Here is a 19,436-nt window from a genome sequence, read left to right as displayed (position 1 = left end):
CAAATTTCTATATTCAGTCCAAAGTGAACTTCTTGTACAGAATAGATTGACCATTATATGACAGAATATTATTTTTGAGGGGCAGGTGAGCTCTGAGATTTGCTTGCCACCACATCTGATTCTTTTTCCATCCCAGTCTTAACTCTACCGGTTGCATTCCATCCTCCTGTAGCTGAGAGATGATAAATGTGGGAGTTTTTATTTGTTGAACTGTCTAGTAATTGACTAAGAGGATATTTAGCACTCTGCATGTCACCCCATATTTTGAGAACAATTTTCTTTTTCACTTCCTGTGGCTGTGCAACAATTGTAATTAGAGAATAATGTCACTGCTATTCTTAGCTCTCTTCTCAAACATTGATTTCTAACCAGTCATTGACTCCTTTTTCTCAGAATCCGAGCACATGGTCTCTGATCAGATTCCTCTTACCACAGGCTTGATCCTAGATTACTCTTACTCTTTGGTTTGGTTTGAAAACATGGCTTTCTGTTCTGGAACTGTGCTGGTTTTGCTTCTTCGCGGTTGACTCTTTGTACTGTGGCTAGTTGATGGTCACCTCTTGCATGATATTTGGTATGGCTTATCATATAATTGTATTAGCTTGAAACAAATGTTCTCATGGTTAGCTGACAATTCCAGCTGTATTATATGAGACTTTCCCTTGGCAATTGATACGAAATTTGTGTTCCATGTGCCATAAAATAGTCTCTAGATTGCAGGTTAGAAGACCACACTCAGTTTTCTGGCATCTTCATTTGCTATGATAACTTGTAGGCATCACATGGACCAAGATATTTATTATATTTATCTATTTGAATGCCACAGACCATTAACATTGCCAGGCATATTGTATTCAAGGCAGACGCATCCCCATTGGGGGGGCGAAAACATGCCACAAGAAAACCTAAGGGATTTCCTTTCACCATTTATTTTGGCACTTTTAATGTCTGCTCAGATCAGGGGCTAATAGTGGGCATGCCATTTCATACAATAGGCCCCTATGTACTCAGCAGGAGTAGCGCCAAAGTGTTGCGTCATCAATAGTGTCAGGAATTCTGATGCTATTGCCCCTACCCTGTGCCATGATGTACCATATTTTAAATACGGCACACACATATGGTGGTGGTAGGGGGGTGCTTTGGGGCGCAAGAAAAGTGTTGCTGCACTAGATGCAGTGCCACTTTCCTTAAATCAGACCCTAAGGATCTTAAGTCTGCAACAAGTAGCAAGACCAATGTGCTGAGCTTTTCAGTTACTGGCACCACACACCTATTGCAACACATATTTAAAACAATTCTTAACCCAAACCATCTATTCTCCCAGGCAATGTCATAAACTCATGAAGAATCTACCTTAATAAAGATAACCTGATGGACAATATCAAAACTGATGTGTTGTGCCTTTTCTACTTTTTTCCAGTAACTACTGTAAAAAAAGGATGAAAAAGAAAATCTTACAGCAAAACACCTTGAACACAAATAATACAATAAGGCAGGGCAGTATATAATGGGTATATATATTTCATAAACATGTAGCAAGACAGTTAATAATACAACAAACTTTAATCAAATACCATTGTTGGACTTTTGCTTATGCAGGGTCATCCTGAATCTTTTTGCCTCCTGCCTCCTATTTTTTCTGACCTGTCGCTGTTGGCTTTTGAACTCTGAGCACTTTACCACTGCTAACCAGTGCTAAAGTGCATATGCTCTCTGTGTAAATTGTATGTAATTGGTTTATCCATGATTGACCTATTTGATTTACTAGTAAGTCCCTAGTAAGGTGCACCAGAGGTGCCAGGGCCTGTAAATCAAATGCTACTAGTGGGCCTGCAGCACTGGTTGTGCCACCCACATAAGTAGCTCTGTAATCATGTCTCAGACCTGCCACTGCAGTGTCTGTGTGTGTATTTTTTACACTGTAAATTCGACATGGCAAGTGTACCCACTTGCCAGGCCTAAACCTTCCCTTTTCTCACATGTAAGGCACCCCTAAGGTAGGCCCTAGGTAGCCCCAAGTGCAGGGTGCAGTGTATGGATAAGGTAGGACATATAGTAATATGGTTTATATGTCCTGACAGTGAAATACTGCCAACTTCGTTTTTCACTGTTGCAAGGCCTGTCTCTCTCATAGGATAATATGGGGGCTACCTTTAAATATGATTAAAGAGTAGATTCCCCTAGAGAGTAGATGGACATGTGGAGTTTGGGGTCCCTGAACTCACAATAAAAAAAATACTTCTTTTAGTAAAGTTGATTTTAAGATTGTGCGTTTGAAAATGCCACTTTTATAAAGTAAGCATTTTCTTGCATAAACCATTCTGTGACTCTGCCGTGTTTGTGGATTCCCTGTCTGGGTCAGTTTGACAGTTGGGTTGTTTTTCACCTCACACTAGACAGTGACACAAAGGGGGCTGGGGTGTAACCTGCATTTCCTGATTAGCCATCTCTGCTAGGAGGGAGGGGTGGAGTGGTCACTCCCATCTGAAAGGACTGTGCCTGCCTCTGACAATGCCGGCTCCAACCCCCTGGTTTGTGTCTGAGGCCTTGCCTGGGCAAGGCAGGATTTCACAAGCGGGTGTGAGTCCCCTTTGAAGAAAGGTGACTTCAAAGACTAAAATGGCTATAAGAAGGGCACCCAAATCTACAGACTTTAGAAACAGTTCTGGAACCAAGAGGAACCTCTGCCTGGAGAAGAGCTGATAGCTGAGGAAGAAGTGCTGCCCTGCTTGTGACTGTGCTTTGTGGAGCTTTTCTGCAGTGCTGCTTCTGCCAGAGTAAGAGGGCAAAGACTGGACTTTGTGTGTGTGAGAAAACAGGGCTGATTGCAGAGGCCCCCTAACTTTTTGCCCCCATTTTCCACTTTTTGCTGGTGTTTTCCTGACTCTGATGGTGCCCTGGGTACTGCTAACCAGTTCCAGGGCCTGTGCTCTGTGTAAAATCAATATGCAAATTCGGCTAATTATAATTGGCTAAGTTAACCTACCTATAAGTCCCTAGTATATGGTAGGGCATGTAGGTTTAGGGACCACAGCATAGGTGGTGCACACCTAGGTGCACTGCTGAGGTGCCCAGTGTCATTTTAAAGGCAGGCCTGCCTTGCTGGCTGCTTTTAAATTAAAGTTATATGCAAATTCGACTTTGGAATTAAAAGTAGTTCCAAAGTCTTAAACTACCTTATTTTTACATATAAGTCACCCCTAAGGTGTGCCCTATGTGCCCCTAGGGCTGGGTGCCATGTAACTATAAGCAGGGACTTTATAAAAATAGGTTTATAAACCCTGGTGAGGTAAAAACAGCCAAATTCGTTTTTCCCTCATTGAAGTAAATGGCCTGCATAGGCTAGAATGGGGAGACTTTATTTTAAATTTTAAAGTCTCCTTAAATGTTGCATACCAAGAATTTGGTATCAAATTAATTGTTGTAATAAATCCCACAACTTCCAGTTGTGGGATTTAATATAACTTGTTCAGGTAAAGAGTTTTAGACTTTACCTAAAAAGTTGCCAATTTCAGCCCTGCATTGTTTTTGCTGCTGTGCTCTGATTGGCCAGCCTGCAGCAGCTTAGTCAAAGCTGCCTTGATGAGGTGTGAAGTGGCCTGGCTTCACACAAAGGAATGTGCTTGGGGGAGAGAATCTCCACTCAGCAGATGGTGAGGCAGGAAGGGGGAGGGCTGCCAAACTGGTCTTCAAAGGCAGAGAAGGACATTTGGAGCAACCAGCAACACCCCCACATCCTGCAACCCCAGACAACTAGGTGCCCCCTTGATTAGATTAGGAGAGGGCAGGAGAGGGGTGTGTTTACGATTTTTAGCCACACCAGTGGGTGGGCTCAGCCAGATGTAACCTCCAAAAATCAGATTCAGCCATGTTGGATTTTTAGAGAATGTTGCCTTTTGGGATGGATTTTTGCCACACTTCCCAGGAAGTGGTCATCACAGGGGGGCGACCCTGTACCTGATTGGAGAACCAGGACCCCCCTGCTTTTCACCCAGGAGCAAGGATAAAACTGGCAGACCTGCCCCCACACCTCAGATCCCTGCCAGATTTCAAGAAGAAAAGAACTAAAGGAGAAGAAGGACTGCCCTGCTGGACCCCTGGCCTGCACCTGGAACCTGCACTCAGAAGGACTGCACCAGCTGCACACTTGGGCTTCACCACAAGAAGGACTTTGCCTGGCTTCAACTGGTTCAAGGAGGGACTCCCTGTTTGCTACAGGTGAAAAATTGCTATCCAGAGTCCCCCTGCACCAACTCCTGAAAAGTGACCAGCTGACCACTGTCCAGTGGCCAAAAAGGAGTTTGTGCCAGGTGCATTCTGGGAGTTGAAGTCCGCACCCCCCAAGGACCATCACAGAAATTCTGGACCCTTGGGGTGAGCTGTGGACCCCAAAAGAACCTTAAAAGAGCATCTGGGTGAAGCCCCAAAAGTTTGGAGAAGATTGGAGAATTTTTGTAAAAAAGCTCCAGAGAGGGACCGACCCGCCGCGGAAATTCTAGCCGGCTTGCCTCAACCGCGACCCGGCCTGACTTGGTGGTTCGTCCCGGTAAAGAAAAATCTCCGAAAAAGAGACTAAGTCCGAAGGTAAAAAGTTGACCGGGACCTCCCAGCCATCGTATCCGAGAAGGGCTCCACGGACGTCGGATCAAGATCCAGGTTTACCCCGGTCGAAGGATTTTCACCTCGAAAAAACGACTAAGTCCGAAGGTAAAAATCTCCACCGAGGAAACCCACATCGCGTATCCGGACAAGGGCTCCAGGAGGTCGGATTCAACTGGCAGGTTCGTCCCGCTGAAGAAAATCTTCAAAATAAAGACTAAGTCAGAAGGTAACTTTTTAACCGAGGCCTCCCGCGACTTGTAGCCGAGCAGGGCTCCATCGCGGTGGGCCTGAAACTTTGACTTTGCCCCGGTCCTGGTGCAACCAGATGACCCGATTGGCGCTTTTTGTTTCTAAGCGCTAGAAAACTAATAATTCTTTAAAAATTCATATCTCCGGTTCCCTTTATCCGATTTTATTCGTTTTTGTGTCATTTTAAAGATAAAAATATAAACTATTTTTATAAATTGGTTTTGGATTTTTAAGCTGTTTCCTGTGTTTTATTTAATTACTGTTTTGTGATATTTGAATGCTTTACACATTGTCTCCTAAGTTAAGCCTTGATGCTCGTTGCCAAGCTACCAAGGGTTGAGCTGGGGTTAATTTACTGAGACCTAACTGGACCTAAGTGGAGGTTAGTGGCTTGTTGCTAGGTGTAGGTACCTACCTGCCCTTACCAATAACCCATTTTCCAACAGTGTGCCTTCCATCGTGTGAAGAAATCTCCAAGGGCTTGAGTTAGAGCTTGCCTCCTGTTGTTTGAAGTCTCAGGGACAGCAAAGACTTCTCTCTGCCAGCACCTGGAGTCTCTGGAGAGACTCCTGCTCTGACAAGTGGTGCCCTATCCAGTCCCTGGGCCCTTGAAAGGGAAGCTGGTGGAATCCAAGGAAATCGACTTCGGACCAACGCCGCTGCTGAATCCCGTAACGCCGCCTGCACCTGACGCCGTGACCTCCGCTGGAACGCGACGCTCTTCGCAGGCCCGACGCCGCAGCAGCCCCGCTGAAGTCTGCGTCTCCGTGGAAGTCGCCGCACCACGTCGTGACCGACGCCGCTCGAAGTGCACGGATTCAACATTTCGCACAGACGCCGCGTTTCCCGACTACGCACATCGGCTTGTTTTCACTCTTCACCAAAGGTACTGTACTTGGGGGTCTACACGACTCCGTGTCCGGCGCCGCTGGTGTCGGCTTGTTGGGAACGACTCCATCACGACGCCGTGTTAACATCTCATCTAAGCATTTTTGCTTCTAAGCGCTATTTTTGAGTTTAATCTTTAAAAATTCATAACTTGACTTATGTATGTTGGATTTTTGTCGTTTTGGTCTTGTTTTGTTTAGATAAATATTTCCTATTTTTCTAAACTGGTGTTGTGTCATTTTGTAGTGTTTTCATTAAGTTACTGTGTGTGTTGGTACAAATACTTTACACCTAGCACTCTGAAGTTAAGCCTACTGCTCTGCCAAGCTACCAAGGGGGTAAGCAGGGGTTAGCTGAGGGTGATTCTCTTTTACCCTGACTAGAGTGAGGGTCCTTGCTTGAATAGGGGGTAACCTGACTGTCAACTAAAGACCCCATTTCTAACATTGGTGATTAGCGGTTGGGATTTGGACTTGTATTTGTACTTGACATACAGTAATTAGGTGTACACTACAGTTTGAGTTCAGACCACTACGTGACCACATACTACTTGTTTGGTGATCTTCGATTTTTCCTCTTTGGGACTCTTTTTATTCTACTTCCATGATTTTGCTGATCCCTTGACTGATTCTTTTTACTTCATTGGGAACTTATTTTCTGCCTTTGGAAATTTGCACTTGTGATCATCATGTCTCAATCTGGAGATGCAACAACTGGAGCTGTGTTTGAAATAGAGAAACTGAAGGAGTACTCAGTTGCTCAATTGAAAAAGTTCCTTAAAGATCTTGACTGTCCCACTGAGAGCTCCACCAGGGAGGGGGAGCTGCAAAAGGCACAGAGGGCCTCGGTGACAATCAAGAAGGCTGGAGGGCACACAGAGGAGGAGAATGTGGGTGTGGAAGTGCAGAGGATACACAGTGGTGTAGTGGAGGTACCTGTTACGCCTGGGGGGGGGGGGTCCCCAGGAGGGGTAGCATGGTGTCATCCAAGGGTCTGACTCCTGAAGAGTTACAGGACAGACAGGCAGAGAGGGCTCGCCGGTTCAAGGAGTTGAGGATGCAAAGGGAGAAGGAGTTGGAAGAATGGAGGAGGGACTTAGAGATCAAAAAGAGGATTTGGACTTATGAGCTCAAAATGAAGGAGCTGGAAGTCATGAGGGCTGAATCCAGCTGGAATGGTGGCAGCAACAATTTTAAATCTAGTGCTGCTGAAGAAGTGCACATGCCCAGAGATGTGGTGTCCTACTTGAAGGAGGGAGTTAACACACACCAGGAGGTTCAGGGGTATGAGGTAGCTCCAGTGATGCACAGGGTCCGTGAGGTGGATTGGGGAACTGGCATGGGGAATCATATTCCTACTGGTGGGAGGGACACTCTACTGACTCTAGGTAAGAGTGACAGGGAGAGGGGTTCCCCTGCAGGTAGAAGTCCTGGTTATGGAGTGTGAATACATCCCAGAAGAGTGTGGGTTGAGTGTAAGGGACAGTCAGGTACTGTCTCACCAGTCTCAGGAGGGTGATGTGGGGTGCTTTTTCAAAGCAGAGTCACTGAATGGTTGGGTGAAGGATACTTTGGTTAATTCATCTGAGGGGCTGAGTGATGTAATTGCTGGAGAGCATATGTCTAGTCCTTATTTTCCAGAGCTATGCCAACACCAGGTGGAGTGTGAGTTCTCTGACCACAGGGAGATCACAATGGAGGCAGACTTCTGGGTGAGTACCAGAGAGTCTGAAGAGGCATTTGGGGGTGCTCCTGAGAGGAGTGGTCTAGGTAGTTCCCAACCAGGTGAGGTAGGGAAGGATTGTAGTGTCCCAGGTAGGTTCCAGTGTAGTGGGATGGGTTGAGGCCCAAGGTGCCCGAGATCCGGTCCCAGGTCCTGGAGGGTTCCATGAGGGAACACCAGGAGGGGAGCCTAGCCTGTACCATAGGGCCATCTGTTGAGGGAGACCCCACAGTGTCAGGAGAACTTGGGGGGGGCGGCTGTAGCCAGCGTCCCACCAGTTCTGGTGTCTGGCAGTACCACTCCTAGTGAGGGGGTGCAGAAGTCCAAACAGAGGGTTGAGAGGGGGTTGGGGACCCCAGTGGAGAACCTGGAGGGTCAGGGGTCAGCTCTGAGAGCAGAGCCCCCCAGAAATGACCTTGGTGAGATCATTTCTGGGTTGAGGGGAATCCAGACTCTGTCAGATGGGCAGAGGTCAGGGGACCTGCGCCAGCCAGACTATTGTGTGGCCCTTGGGGACAGTGTGTCCCGAGAGGGGGGTAAGTGTGCCCCCTGGAAGTCCTGGTGTGCCAGGCAAAGGTTCAACCGCAGGGTGGTGACTCTGGGTTGAATGATCAGGTTCAGGGGGTAAACTCTGACCTGATGGGGGGTAAGTGTGCTCCCAAGGAAGTCCTGGTGTGCCAGGCAGTGGTTTAACCGCAGGGTGGTGACTCTAGGTTGGATGACCAGGTTCAGAGGGTAAACTATGACGTGGTGGGGGGTAGGTATGCCCCCCAGGAAGTCCTGGGTTGCCAGGCGGTGGTCCAGTCTGTGTGTACAGACCCTGGACTGGAGGATCAGGTTCAGGGTGTCCCCCCTGACCTGGAGGAAGGGGCTACTGCTAACAGTGCCCCTACCATGTTGTCTTCAGAGGGGGCCACTCCTAGTTGGGTGGTTCCGGATCCCAGAAGAGAGGGGGGGGGGAGGGAAGCCTCACCCCTGGCCCTGGTCCAACCTGAAGGTACAGACCCCAGGTTGGAGGATCAGTTGCAGGTTAACATCCCTGCACTAGTGAAAGAATTGTGCAGGACTGCTTCTACAAGCGCCCTGACAATTTTTTATTCTGGGGGTGCCGCTCCTGGAGGGAGGGTACAGAGACCCAGAGGGGAGGACCAGGGTCAGGTTATCTTCTCTGACCTGGTGGAAGGGAGAGTGTCAGGCACCTGGGGCTACTGCCCCCCACTCTCCACAGTCACAGTGCTTGGAGAGGCCTGAGGTCGGGCTCTCATCCCTGACAGTTGTCTGGGGCCACTGTGGCTTGCTGTCCTGGTGGACAGAGTTGCCCCTGGGGGTGGAACGAGAGTCACACATTGGGGGTGGAGTGGGCAACACCACTGTGTTGGCCCTGGTGGTACTATCTGCCCATTGCAATACATCTGTGAGCAAAGTAAAGTTAGGCGCTGCACAGATGGTGTCTGCAGATGTGGAGAAGGGTTCCCCATGGGTTAGCTTAGTGGGCCCTGAGAGTATGGACAGAGGGATCCAACTGGAGTCAGGAAAGCATAGAACTGGAACATGCCCCTGCTGTTGTGGGCCTGGGTCCTTGTTCTATCGCCCCAATCAGGGAAGTACATCAAGGTGTTGATTGTTCTACCCTGGCTTTAGACTGGTAGAGGGTCGTGTTGGACTTTTGCTTATGCAGGGTCATCCCGAATCTTTTTGCCTCCTGCCTCCTATTTTTTCTGACCTGTCGCTGTTGGCTTTTGAACTCTGAGCACTTTACCACTGCTAACCAGTGCTAAAGTGCATATGCTCTCTGTGTAAATTGTATGTAATTGGTTTATCCATGATTGACCTATTTGATTTACTAGTAAGTCCCTAGTAAGGTGCACTAGAGGTGCCAGGGCCTGTTAATCAAATGCTACTAGTGGGCCTGCAGCACTGGTTGTGCCACCCACATAAGTAGCTCTGTAATCATGTCTCAGACCTGCCACTGCAGTGTCTGTGTGTGTATTTTTTACACTGTAAATTCGACTTGGCAAGTGTACCCACTTGCCAGGCCTAAACCTTCCCTTTTCTTACATGTAAGGCACCCCTAAGGTAGGCCCTAGGTAGCCCCAAGGGCAGGGTGCAGTGTATGGATAAGGTAGGACATATAGTAATGTGGTTTATATGTCCTGACAGTGAAATACTGCCAACTTCGTTTTTCACTGTTGCAAGGCCTGTCTCTCTCATAGGATAATATGGGGGCTACCTTTAAATATGATTAAAGAGTAGATTCCCCTAGAGAGTAGATGGACATGTGGAATTTGGGGTGCCTGAACTCACAATTAAAAAAATACATCTTTTAGTAAAGTTGATTTTAAGATTGTGCGTTTGAAAATGCCACTTTTAGAAAGTAAGCATTTTCTTGCTTAAACCATTCTGTGACTCTGCCTTGTTTGTGGATTCCCTGTCTGGGTCAGTTTGACAGTTGGGTTGTTTTTCACCTCGCACTAGACAGTGACACAAAGGGGGCTGCGGTGTAACCTGCATTTCCTGATTAGCCATCTCTGCTAGGAGGGAGGGGTGGAGTGGTCACTCTCATCTGAAAGGACTGTGCCTGCCTCTGACAATGCCGGCTCCAACCCCCTGGTGTGTGTCTGAGGCCTTGCCTGGGCAAGGAAGGATTTCACAAGCGGGTGTGAGTCCCCTTTGAAGAAAGGTGACTTCAAAGACTAAAATGGCTATAAGAAGGGCACCCAAATCTACAGACTTTAGAAACACTTTTGGAACCAAGGGGAACCTCTGCCTGGAGAAGAGCTGATAGCTGAGGAAGAAGTGCTGCCCTGCCTGTGACTATGCTTTGTGGAGCTTTTCTGCAGTGCTGCTTCTGCCAGAGTAAGAGGGCAAAGACTGGATTTTGTGTGCCTTCCATCTTGTGAAGAAATCTCCAAGGGCTTGAGTTAGAGCTTGCCTCCTGTTGTTTGAAGTCTCAGGGACAGCAAAGACTTCTCTCTGCCAGCACCTGGAGTGTCTGGAGAGACTCCTGCTCTGACAAGTGGTGCCCTATCCAGTCCCTGGGCCCTTGAAAGGGAAGCTGGTGGAATCCAAGGAAATCAACTTCGGACCGACGCCGCTGCTGAATCCTGTAACGCCGCCTGCACCTGACGCCGTGACCTCCGCTGGAACGCGACGCTCTTCGCAGATCCGACGCCGCAGCAGCCCCGCTGAAGTCTGCGACTCCGTGGAAGTCGTTTCTAACAACCATCTTCCTACTGACCCTACAAATCTACATAAACCTGTTACTTTCAGTAATGTTCCCTCTAATAGTCATACAGAGTAAAGATGTTACTACAAATAGTGTGGCTTCATAGGAAAGTCATAAATAGTTTTAGTTAACCATCAGATGCTTCTTTTCTGTGTCTGATAAAGAAGCCACCGGGTCGATTTGCCTTGTCTCCGGAAAATCTATTGCCTAAAGCAACAAATGAGTGCTAGACAATGTTATGCTGCCTGTGATGCATTCTGCAATGTCTGTGTGAATTGCCCAATAAAGGAGGCCAAACAGTCAGATCTTCTTCTACACAACTGCAGCTTCAGCATTCCAGGAAAGGCTTCCAAACGTTAGGAGCAAAGTCATTTCACATTGATCTTTATACTTAAATCAAGATGTTATAGAATCCACTGCTTTCTCTTTGTTCCAGGAGATTGGCCAGTCGTACAAAAATTATGATTGAGGCTAAAATTTGAGAACAAAAAAAATATATATCCCATTACTCAGAACCCTCTACTTGTAAGATTTGGCCTTTCATATTTCCTTGTTGAGATAAAACTTGACAACTCAGTAGACTATCAGTTCCCATTGTAGAATTGCCTCTGAAGAGGGAGGGCCTGATTCACAAAGTTGAACTTATACTTTTGTGTAAGTTTATGATTTTTTGCAATGCTCAAAGCAATTTTAAGGGTAGCATCTTTACAAATGCAGAGTCTCTGCACTCGTGGCAGAGACTCAGCACATAAAAAGATAGGCGGTCCTAAGGATACTACTCGTACTCAGAACCCTCTACTTGTAAGATTTGGCATTTCATATTTCCTTGTTGAAATAAAACTTGACAGCTCACTACACTGTCAGTTCCCATTGAAGAATTGCCTCTTAAGACGGAGGGCCTGATTCACAAAGTTGAACTTATACTTTTGGGTAAGTTTATGATTTTTTGCAATTCACAAAGCAATTTTAAGAGTAGCATCTTTATAAATGTGGAGTCTCTGCACTCGTGGCAGAGACTCAGCACATAAAAACATAGGCGTCCTAAGGATACTACTCATAAAATTGCTTTGTGAATTGCAAAAAATCTTAAACTTACACAAAAGTGTACGTTCACCCTTGTGAATCAGGCTCTTTGTAATGCTTGTCATTGTCCATGTCCTATTTAATTTCCACAACAACATTTCACAGTAATTTGAACCTATTACTGTATTACTGTATTGCGTGAAACAAAATAGACAATGTGTGTAGCCCTATGCCCCCAATTTGGGTGAGGCATGTGAGTTATACCTTTGGAGTTAATATACACTCAGATTTTGTTAAAAACCAAAAAGTTGTAAACTTACTCAAAAAGGTAAGTTACCCCTTGTGAAGCAGGTCTATAATCTTTTGAACAAACCTACTGCATTTTAGACGTAATGTTCTATATTTAAACTAGGTCATGAAGTTCTTTCAGGCTACGTATCAGTTAAATATATATAGAAGGAATTGTGTGGTTCAGACATGGCTTTATATTATAATGCATGAACATCTTTTTCTACTGCTCCTTTCTTACAAGAGCTTGAACCCAAATGCGTGTCAAAGTTATATACGCATTATGATTCTATACAACTACAAAATAAGGTTTATAGATTTTTTCTTTGGCATAGAGGTTACATTCACCTCTAATGGAACTTTTATATGGCAAGTCTCACTATTCCAACTGAAAACAAATTTTCTAACAGATTTGCGTATAAAAAAGTGGGGGTGATGACTTGGATAGCTAGGAAATATGGGAGCAAGTCTAAGGCAGATGGGTTCCAGTCACAAGGAGGGGGTGACAAACTAACATATGCTTACCTCCTCATTGTTGAATTCAAAAGCCCTTATGAAAATTATAACTTAGTAGTGGTTTGGATTAGGTCCCTTTGTCAGTTGGAGCATTGCGGGATACTTTTTTCTATTTTTAGTGCACACATCATGAAAAATATCTGAAATCCTGGACTCGTAACAAAGGTGGTGAGGATTACTTGTCCCAGAATGGTATATCTTGCTGAAGGATGACAACAGGAGCTCGGTTAACTGAAGGATGACAATCCTCCTACCCAAATGTGGGCAGGCTTAACATCATTTTGGAAAAGAAGGTTCTTTGTTACGTTTACAATGGAGTACCCTATATGCCAAACAGTAAATTAGGCCATAGTCTTTTTTTTTACAAAGCCTCCTCTATCATTGTTATTTAATTTGCCAAAATGGCCAATGCACCTTTTCAGGTGTGTGTCCTGTCTCTAGAGAATATTTGACTAATGGTGCATATAGTGTTTTGCAGCATATATGTGATGTTGAATAACATGATTCTGACATCTTGAATTGTCATGCCTGCATATGTTTTATCACAAGGTGGTACAATCTACCCCGAACAATGACATTATTTCATTACGAGCACCGTGCTTCAGTTAACACCATTTCTTTAACTTTATCATTCTAAAAATAAATGCTTCATAAAAGAGGGAGAGGCTGCTTGTTCTAGAAAAGGTACATAATGAGCATGGTCCATTATGAAGTTAGAAGTCCTGCATTTCTTCTAATTACCACAGATTACAATATTCAGAAATTATGTTGTTTATCATTATCGTTCCTGATTTCTGGAATTCCCAAAAGCTTGTATTATAGTGGCATGATTTATTTTCTAAGAAGGATCTTTTACAATACACTGTCTCTTTGTGTTCTTACCATGCCTACTTTTAATGATGCAACCTTCCATCACTTGCTTTCACTGAAGCACATTTTCAAATTTGCTATTTATACTTTTTGAAATAACAAGTATCATGGCTTTCGAATTCTGAACCACAAGCACCCTTTTCAAGACTTTCCAAATAAGGGTATTTTCCAGTAGTAGACATTAGATGAAGGAAGGGAATGCTTCTTCTGCATGATAGCACATTTAATTATGTTTAGTGTGACTTGGTGTTAGATAAATGACCATGCAAGAGATCTATGGCCCTTAAGCTCAATGCCTCAATAACTATTTTCTTTTGCACTTTCAACTGATAAGTCTAAGCAGAATGAGGAATTCAGTAGGTTTTGCTAGTAATATGGTTGATAAGGATGGTCCACGTTTCTGCTGAACTTTTCTTGAGATACTCTGTGGAGCGTATTACTGTTCAGTAATAGGAATGTTCTCTACAATGCTATTCCACTTTGTCTTACTAGGTTGGGATCATAGCTGATAGATCGGGCTCCACTAGGAGTGAGGATATCATCAGTCACAATGCTGCACTTGAAGAGATCTGTACTGTGGTAGAAACTCTTTCGGAAGCATTTCTAGTATCAGAGATGCGCAGGATTTAAATGTTTTCATTCAAGGTCAGCCGACATGTGCTGATATGTAGATTGTCATCCTGTGTTTTTTCCACTGCTTATTTTCTGTATCCAGAACCAAATGGGTATGGCCAGCGTACCCTACGAGGCCCAAGCCCGTTTCTTTATTCGGTGCATACCTGATGCTGGATGGAGAGGCCACATTTATCTTGGTACACAGACACGAATTTTAAGGACACTGTGGGCCTGATTATGACCATGGCGGTCACCAGACCTCCAGGGTCAAGGTTGCGGTTGAACCACCATGGTCGTGGCAGTTCAACTGCCACATTTTGACCGCTGACAACGCAAGGTTGCCGCCAGCCTGCAGACTGGTGTTCCCGGCAGTTGTAATCCACCAGGCCAGCACTGCAATCAGCGCTGCCCTGGGGATTACAAGTCCCCATACGCTAGCCTGTCCATGTTGGTTTACACCACCATGGTAAGGATTACAGAAAGGGGGACTTGAGGGCCCCTGCGGGCCCATGCACATGGCATGGCCAGTGCAGGGGCCCCCATGCACAGCCCAAATTATGGGCAGTGGAATGCGCGACAGGTGCTGCTGCACCCGCTGCACCACCATACTGCCGCCGGCTCCATTAGGTGCCGGCTGCAATGCTAAGGCCTTGTTCCCCGCTGGGCCGGCAGGCGGAAACACTGTTTCTGCCCACCAGCCCAGTGGGGATCTCAAATTAGGGCTGGCAAGGTTCAGGCCACATAGGCGGCCTGATGGCGGGATGAGTTTGGCAGGCAGCCTCCACCACCCACCAAACTCATAATGGGGGCTGTGTTCTTTACGGCATCTTCAGAGATCTTTTGTGAGTCCACTTCATCTAACGCACTGTTTCATCTTATTGTACATTTTTCTTGTCTTTTAAGCAACACTTCCCCAACTCAAATGCCTCTCTGATGTACCTTTCACCACAATAATATTGTTGGACAGCAGAGATACTCGCCAAGCAAAGACAATTGTGGCACTTTCTCCTCTACAACTCAGTTCTTATAGTTATACACCTGTGACAGATGCAGCATCACCAAAAACTCCTGCATCAGCATACTTCCTTGAATATCTCCTGTACTTTCTCACTAGAGTATGTTGGCATAATAATAACTTCCTAATATTGACTTACAAAAATATTAATTTGACTATAGACTACCACTAAATTGTCATGGTAAGTATACCATTCTTAACTCCAAATCTACCTCCCTTGATCATATATACATCTTAAAGTTATGTAGATGAGGAGTGAAGAAGAGTAAATCTCTACTTGACCATATATGATTTAGGGAACTCAATATTTTGTATTTCTGATATTGCATCAGTCCTAAACATCCGCCCACAATGTATTCAAAACCTATTTGAGTTACAATATTTCATAAATCACATAATAATAATATGTATTAGGACTTAAGTTGTTTTTATTGTTCCTCATGCAATTTTCTTTATTAGAAGGGAATGCAAATTGAACCGGACCAAGAGCCATAAAGAGACAGAGCATGTTTGATCTTGTCACAGATTTACTGTAACCCAGTTTCTTCATGGCAAGCATACCTAAAGATGTGTACTGTGAGGCCCACATTCTTCCTCAAAAGGCCATTTTATTGGTTCTGGTATTTTTGGGGGAATTGCTATATTCCCATATGCCAGCTCTATATGTTGCAGCAGATACTTGGCTCTGTAAACGTTTATGGCAGAAGGTATGCACATAACACTATGCCAAAATAACACTAGTGGCAAAATAATGTATTCATTCTATTTACTCTACCAGTCTCACTAAAAAGATAAATCATGAAGTGAGACCATTTTAGTTTAGAGTCGAAAAGAACACCAAATATGTGTAGGAATCAACTCTTTCAAATGGTTGATTATTAATACATATTGACTTGAGTGTGATAACGGGTGCAAATAGCTATAACCTTCAAATCTATTAGCTTAGTGATTAGTCCAATAGACCCCATGCAAGACACATACCTGGAAACCAAAGATTGTAAACCATTTGGGGTCTGTTACAGAAAAATGCATCATCTGCATATGAGAAAGGGGAGGTATTTTTCACAACCTTAGGGGGTGTAACTATTTTCACTCAGCAGTTCAAATTTCAATTGGTTAATACAGAGAAAAAAAAACAGAGTGCTAAAATGCCCCCCTAACTTGATACCCTGTCTGAGTTGAAGGATGAAATGCGCTACAATGCAAATGGCAATTTGCGTTGGTTTGTAAATCCCAAAAAGGATTTTGCATTGGGTCGCCATTAAAGACGCAATGCAAAGCCAATTTCAAATCTTTGTAAATCTGGGCCAAACAGAACCTGTGGTTCAATAGCACCATTATCTAGAGGTGGATATAATTAATCCGTCCTAGTATCACCCAACACATATAGTCCAGGTATTCTTTACTATGTGAAAGTATATACACAAATTTTTGAAAAGTATTTAATAAAGTCTCTTAATTCTATCCTTAAATTTAATTTTCACTTGCCCTGCAGGTCCTGAGACCCAAGTCATGGAAGTCTGAATAGGAATTTGCTGTCAGGCATGTTATCAATGTATCTGGTAGGCAGAGTGATACAGTCATAAGGTTTATTCGAACAAGGAGGCAGTGTAATGCATCTCAAAGATCTCTAGACAGCCATCTAGAGTGACTGGCCACACTGGATTTGGCTTTCTTACCAGGAACTGTCTTAGCTTCAGAGTCCAGCCTCTTTAAGTATAGGCCAAGACAAAGATGGTTCCGCCTTTGGATTCACCCTGCCTCAGCTTGGACATACCTGTGCCTGTCCCGCGCAGCAGGAGTTGTTGGTGGACTAAATCTGCTTCAGCAATTTGGCCGACAGGACTTGGATGAGCAGGAAGCGCTGGTCCTGCAAGCCCCCCTGCATGTCCATGTCTGCAATGTAACCCACAATCTACAGAAGTTATAAAAAAAAAAATCATTATTCACCAAACGTTAGGTAGAAAACCTATATTTTTGAATTTCCATACCTTTTGTCGACGTTCTTTCTAAGATCTGCATTCAAATCATGTGCCTTTTTCACATCTATTGCGTCACCTACTCTCAATGAATTGCTTATTCTCACCACAATTGTTTACTTACATATATCGCTCTTGAGTTGCTTTCAGTTTGACGATTCATATTCTTCTTCCTTTGAAGTGATGTCCAAAATGATTTCACTGCAATATACGTTTGACCAGGTCAGCTCCTGAAAGCTGACCCATTGTCCTCGGCTGATAGAAAAATGTAGTTACTTCAGTCATAAGAAAAATCGTGTTAAATGTCACTCAGTCTCTGTCTGACCTTTCCTTACAGGTGCAAGGGGAGTTGAAAAGAAAATGGAGAAGTTTATACTTGAACAGGTATTTGGATCGAGATTACAGACTACACAGCTGTTCAATTTCTCGTAACGGCTCAGAAAGCGTCTCACACTTCCCGCGGAACTCTCGCGCTGAGTCTTTTCTGCAAACAGAAACCACCGTTATATAAAACCTCGTCAGCCCACAAGAGAAAGGTCAACTCCAAAAGGCTGCAATGAACGAGATTGTATGCAATCAACAAGATGTGTGCTTGGCAATGTAATGTTTAGGACAGACAGTTCTATGGACGAGTCAAGGCAAACAGCGGACATCCTGAACTCATCAACTCGGAGTTCACTTTTGCATTCAAAATCTATGTTTAATTGTTATTTTATCAAACGTATCGTAGTTATATATAAATTATTGTACCAATGCAGCTTCCTAATAGTAATTGTTTATGAATTTCAGAGATGCGCTGTTCGCTTAACCTGTATTTTTTTATGTTTGCTGGGTCATTTCTGTTTAGCGAGTAATGTCATGAGTTCTTTCTGTAAATATTAAGGGCAGTTTGCAAAACGGAGTCATTACGCGAGCAATTTTGAGCTTTGAGACTGTGGCCAGAGGATTTTCTTAAGGACGTCATGGATGCCTCACTAAATGAATCTTCAAACTTGTAGATTTGTACTGAAAGCTGTTGCATCCTGTCACGAGCCTAAAAGTGCTCAGAAGGACCTCATCAATATCTCGAGCTCGGTCTGTTGGTCACAGAAGGGCAATAATGTCATGAAAGATTTAGAGCTGCTGAAGCAAGTTGTTGTATCTTCGTTGGAAGCCCCAAGACCCCAAGCTCCTGTAAAATCGCATTCCATCTTTGTATGCAATTTTTTTATTTTGTACATTGATGTTTCTCCAGCGTGGCACACTAAGAATAAAATACAGCAGTGTTCAATCTCAAAATATCAAGGTGGAGCACACATCGTAGCCTTGGTGGGCTTTTAGTGAATGCGTAATTTGTTAAAATCTTATTGAAGGTTCCCTCTTCCAAACTTCACTTTTCGGGATTGGAATGTTTCTGAGATTGTAATTTGTGAAAATATGATTCAACTTAAATATTGATGACATCCAGGGCCATATTTATACTTTTTGACGCAAAACTGCGCCAACACAGTTTTGCGCCAAAAAAATTAGCGCCGGCTAACGCCATTCTAAAGCGCCATGCGGGCGCCATATTTATTGAATGACGTTAGCCGGCGTTAGTCGCCGGCGCTGTCTGGTGTGCGTTAAAAAAAACGACGTACACCAGGCAGCGCCGGCGGGGGAAAATGGCGTATGGGCGTCCACAAATGGTGCAAGTCAGGCTGAGGCAAAAAAATCGCCTGTAGGCCCCTAGTGGCATGTAGGGGGGTACAAATCAGGCCCCCCTATGCCACAATTTTTTTTAAAAAAAATGACTTACCTGAACTTACCTTAATGTCCCTGGGGTGGGTCCCTCCATCCTTGGGTGTCCTCCTGGGGTGGGCAAGGGTGGCAGGGGGTGTCCCTGGGGGCAGGGGAGGGCACCTCTGGGCTCATTCTGAGCCCACAGGTCCCTTAACGCCTGCCCTGACCCAGGCGCTAAAATCCGGCGCTAATGCGGGTTTTTTAGACCCGCCCACTCCCGGGCGTCATTTTTGCCCGGGAGTATAAATACGACGCATATGCATCGGAGTCATTTTTTAAGACGGGAACGCCTACCTTGCATATCATTAACGCAAGGAAGGTTTTCACGCAAAAAAATGACGCTAACTCCATGAACTTTGGCGCTAGGCGCGTCTAACGCCAAAGTATAAATATGGAGTTAGTTTTGCGTCGAATTTGCGTCGAAAAAAACGACGCAAATTCGGCGCAAACGGAGTATAAATATGCCCCCAAGTAGGTATAGCAAGGGCCTTGTTTAAGTATACACCGGGAGGAGACACGATGCTGAAAACATTTAAGTGCCCTTGACACTGTGGTGTCCAAAATACTGAACTGTTAAACATCCCAAACGGCGTACTAAAATAACATTTTTAGCACCGGGAGGATTAATAAACTGTTAGTATATGTTCAAGGTTCCTGGAAGTTTCCATGGTACGTAATGCAC

The 19,436-nt window shown here is 44.7% G+C and overlaps 1 protein-coding gene across 1 annotated transcript in view; it reads left to right on the top strand.

The window, feature by feature from the left end:
• The window catches only part of VIPR2 (vasoactive intestinal peptide receptor 2), an 880,953-nt gene extending 862,690 nt beyond the window's left edge, over positions 1–18,263 (top strand). Inside the window, exon 13 of the mRNA XM_069211169.1 lies at positions 17,331–18,263. Coding sequence (XP_069067270.1) covers positions 17,331–17,504 — 174 coding nt within the window. The 3' untranslated portion in view covers positions 17,505–18,263. The remainder of the gene's footprint in view (positions 1–17,330) is intronic.
• Positions 18,264–19,436: the final 1,173 nt, after the last annotated feature.

The sequence above is a fragment of the Pleurodeles waltl genome, chromosome 10 (genome assembly GCF_031143425.1).
Source record: "Pleurodeles waltl isolate 20211129_DDA chromosome 10, aPleWal1.hap1.20221129, whole genome shotgun sequence".
Classification (NCBI taxonomy): domain Eukaryota; kingdom Metazoa; phylum Chordata; class Amphibia; order Caudata; family Salamandridae; genus Pleurodeles; species Pleurodeles waltl.
This window is presented reverse-complemented; position numbering and strand designations above follow the sequence as displayed.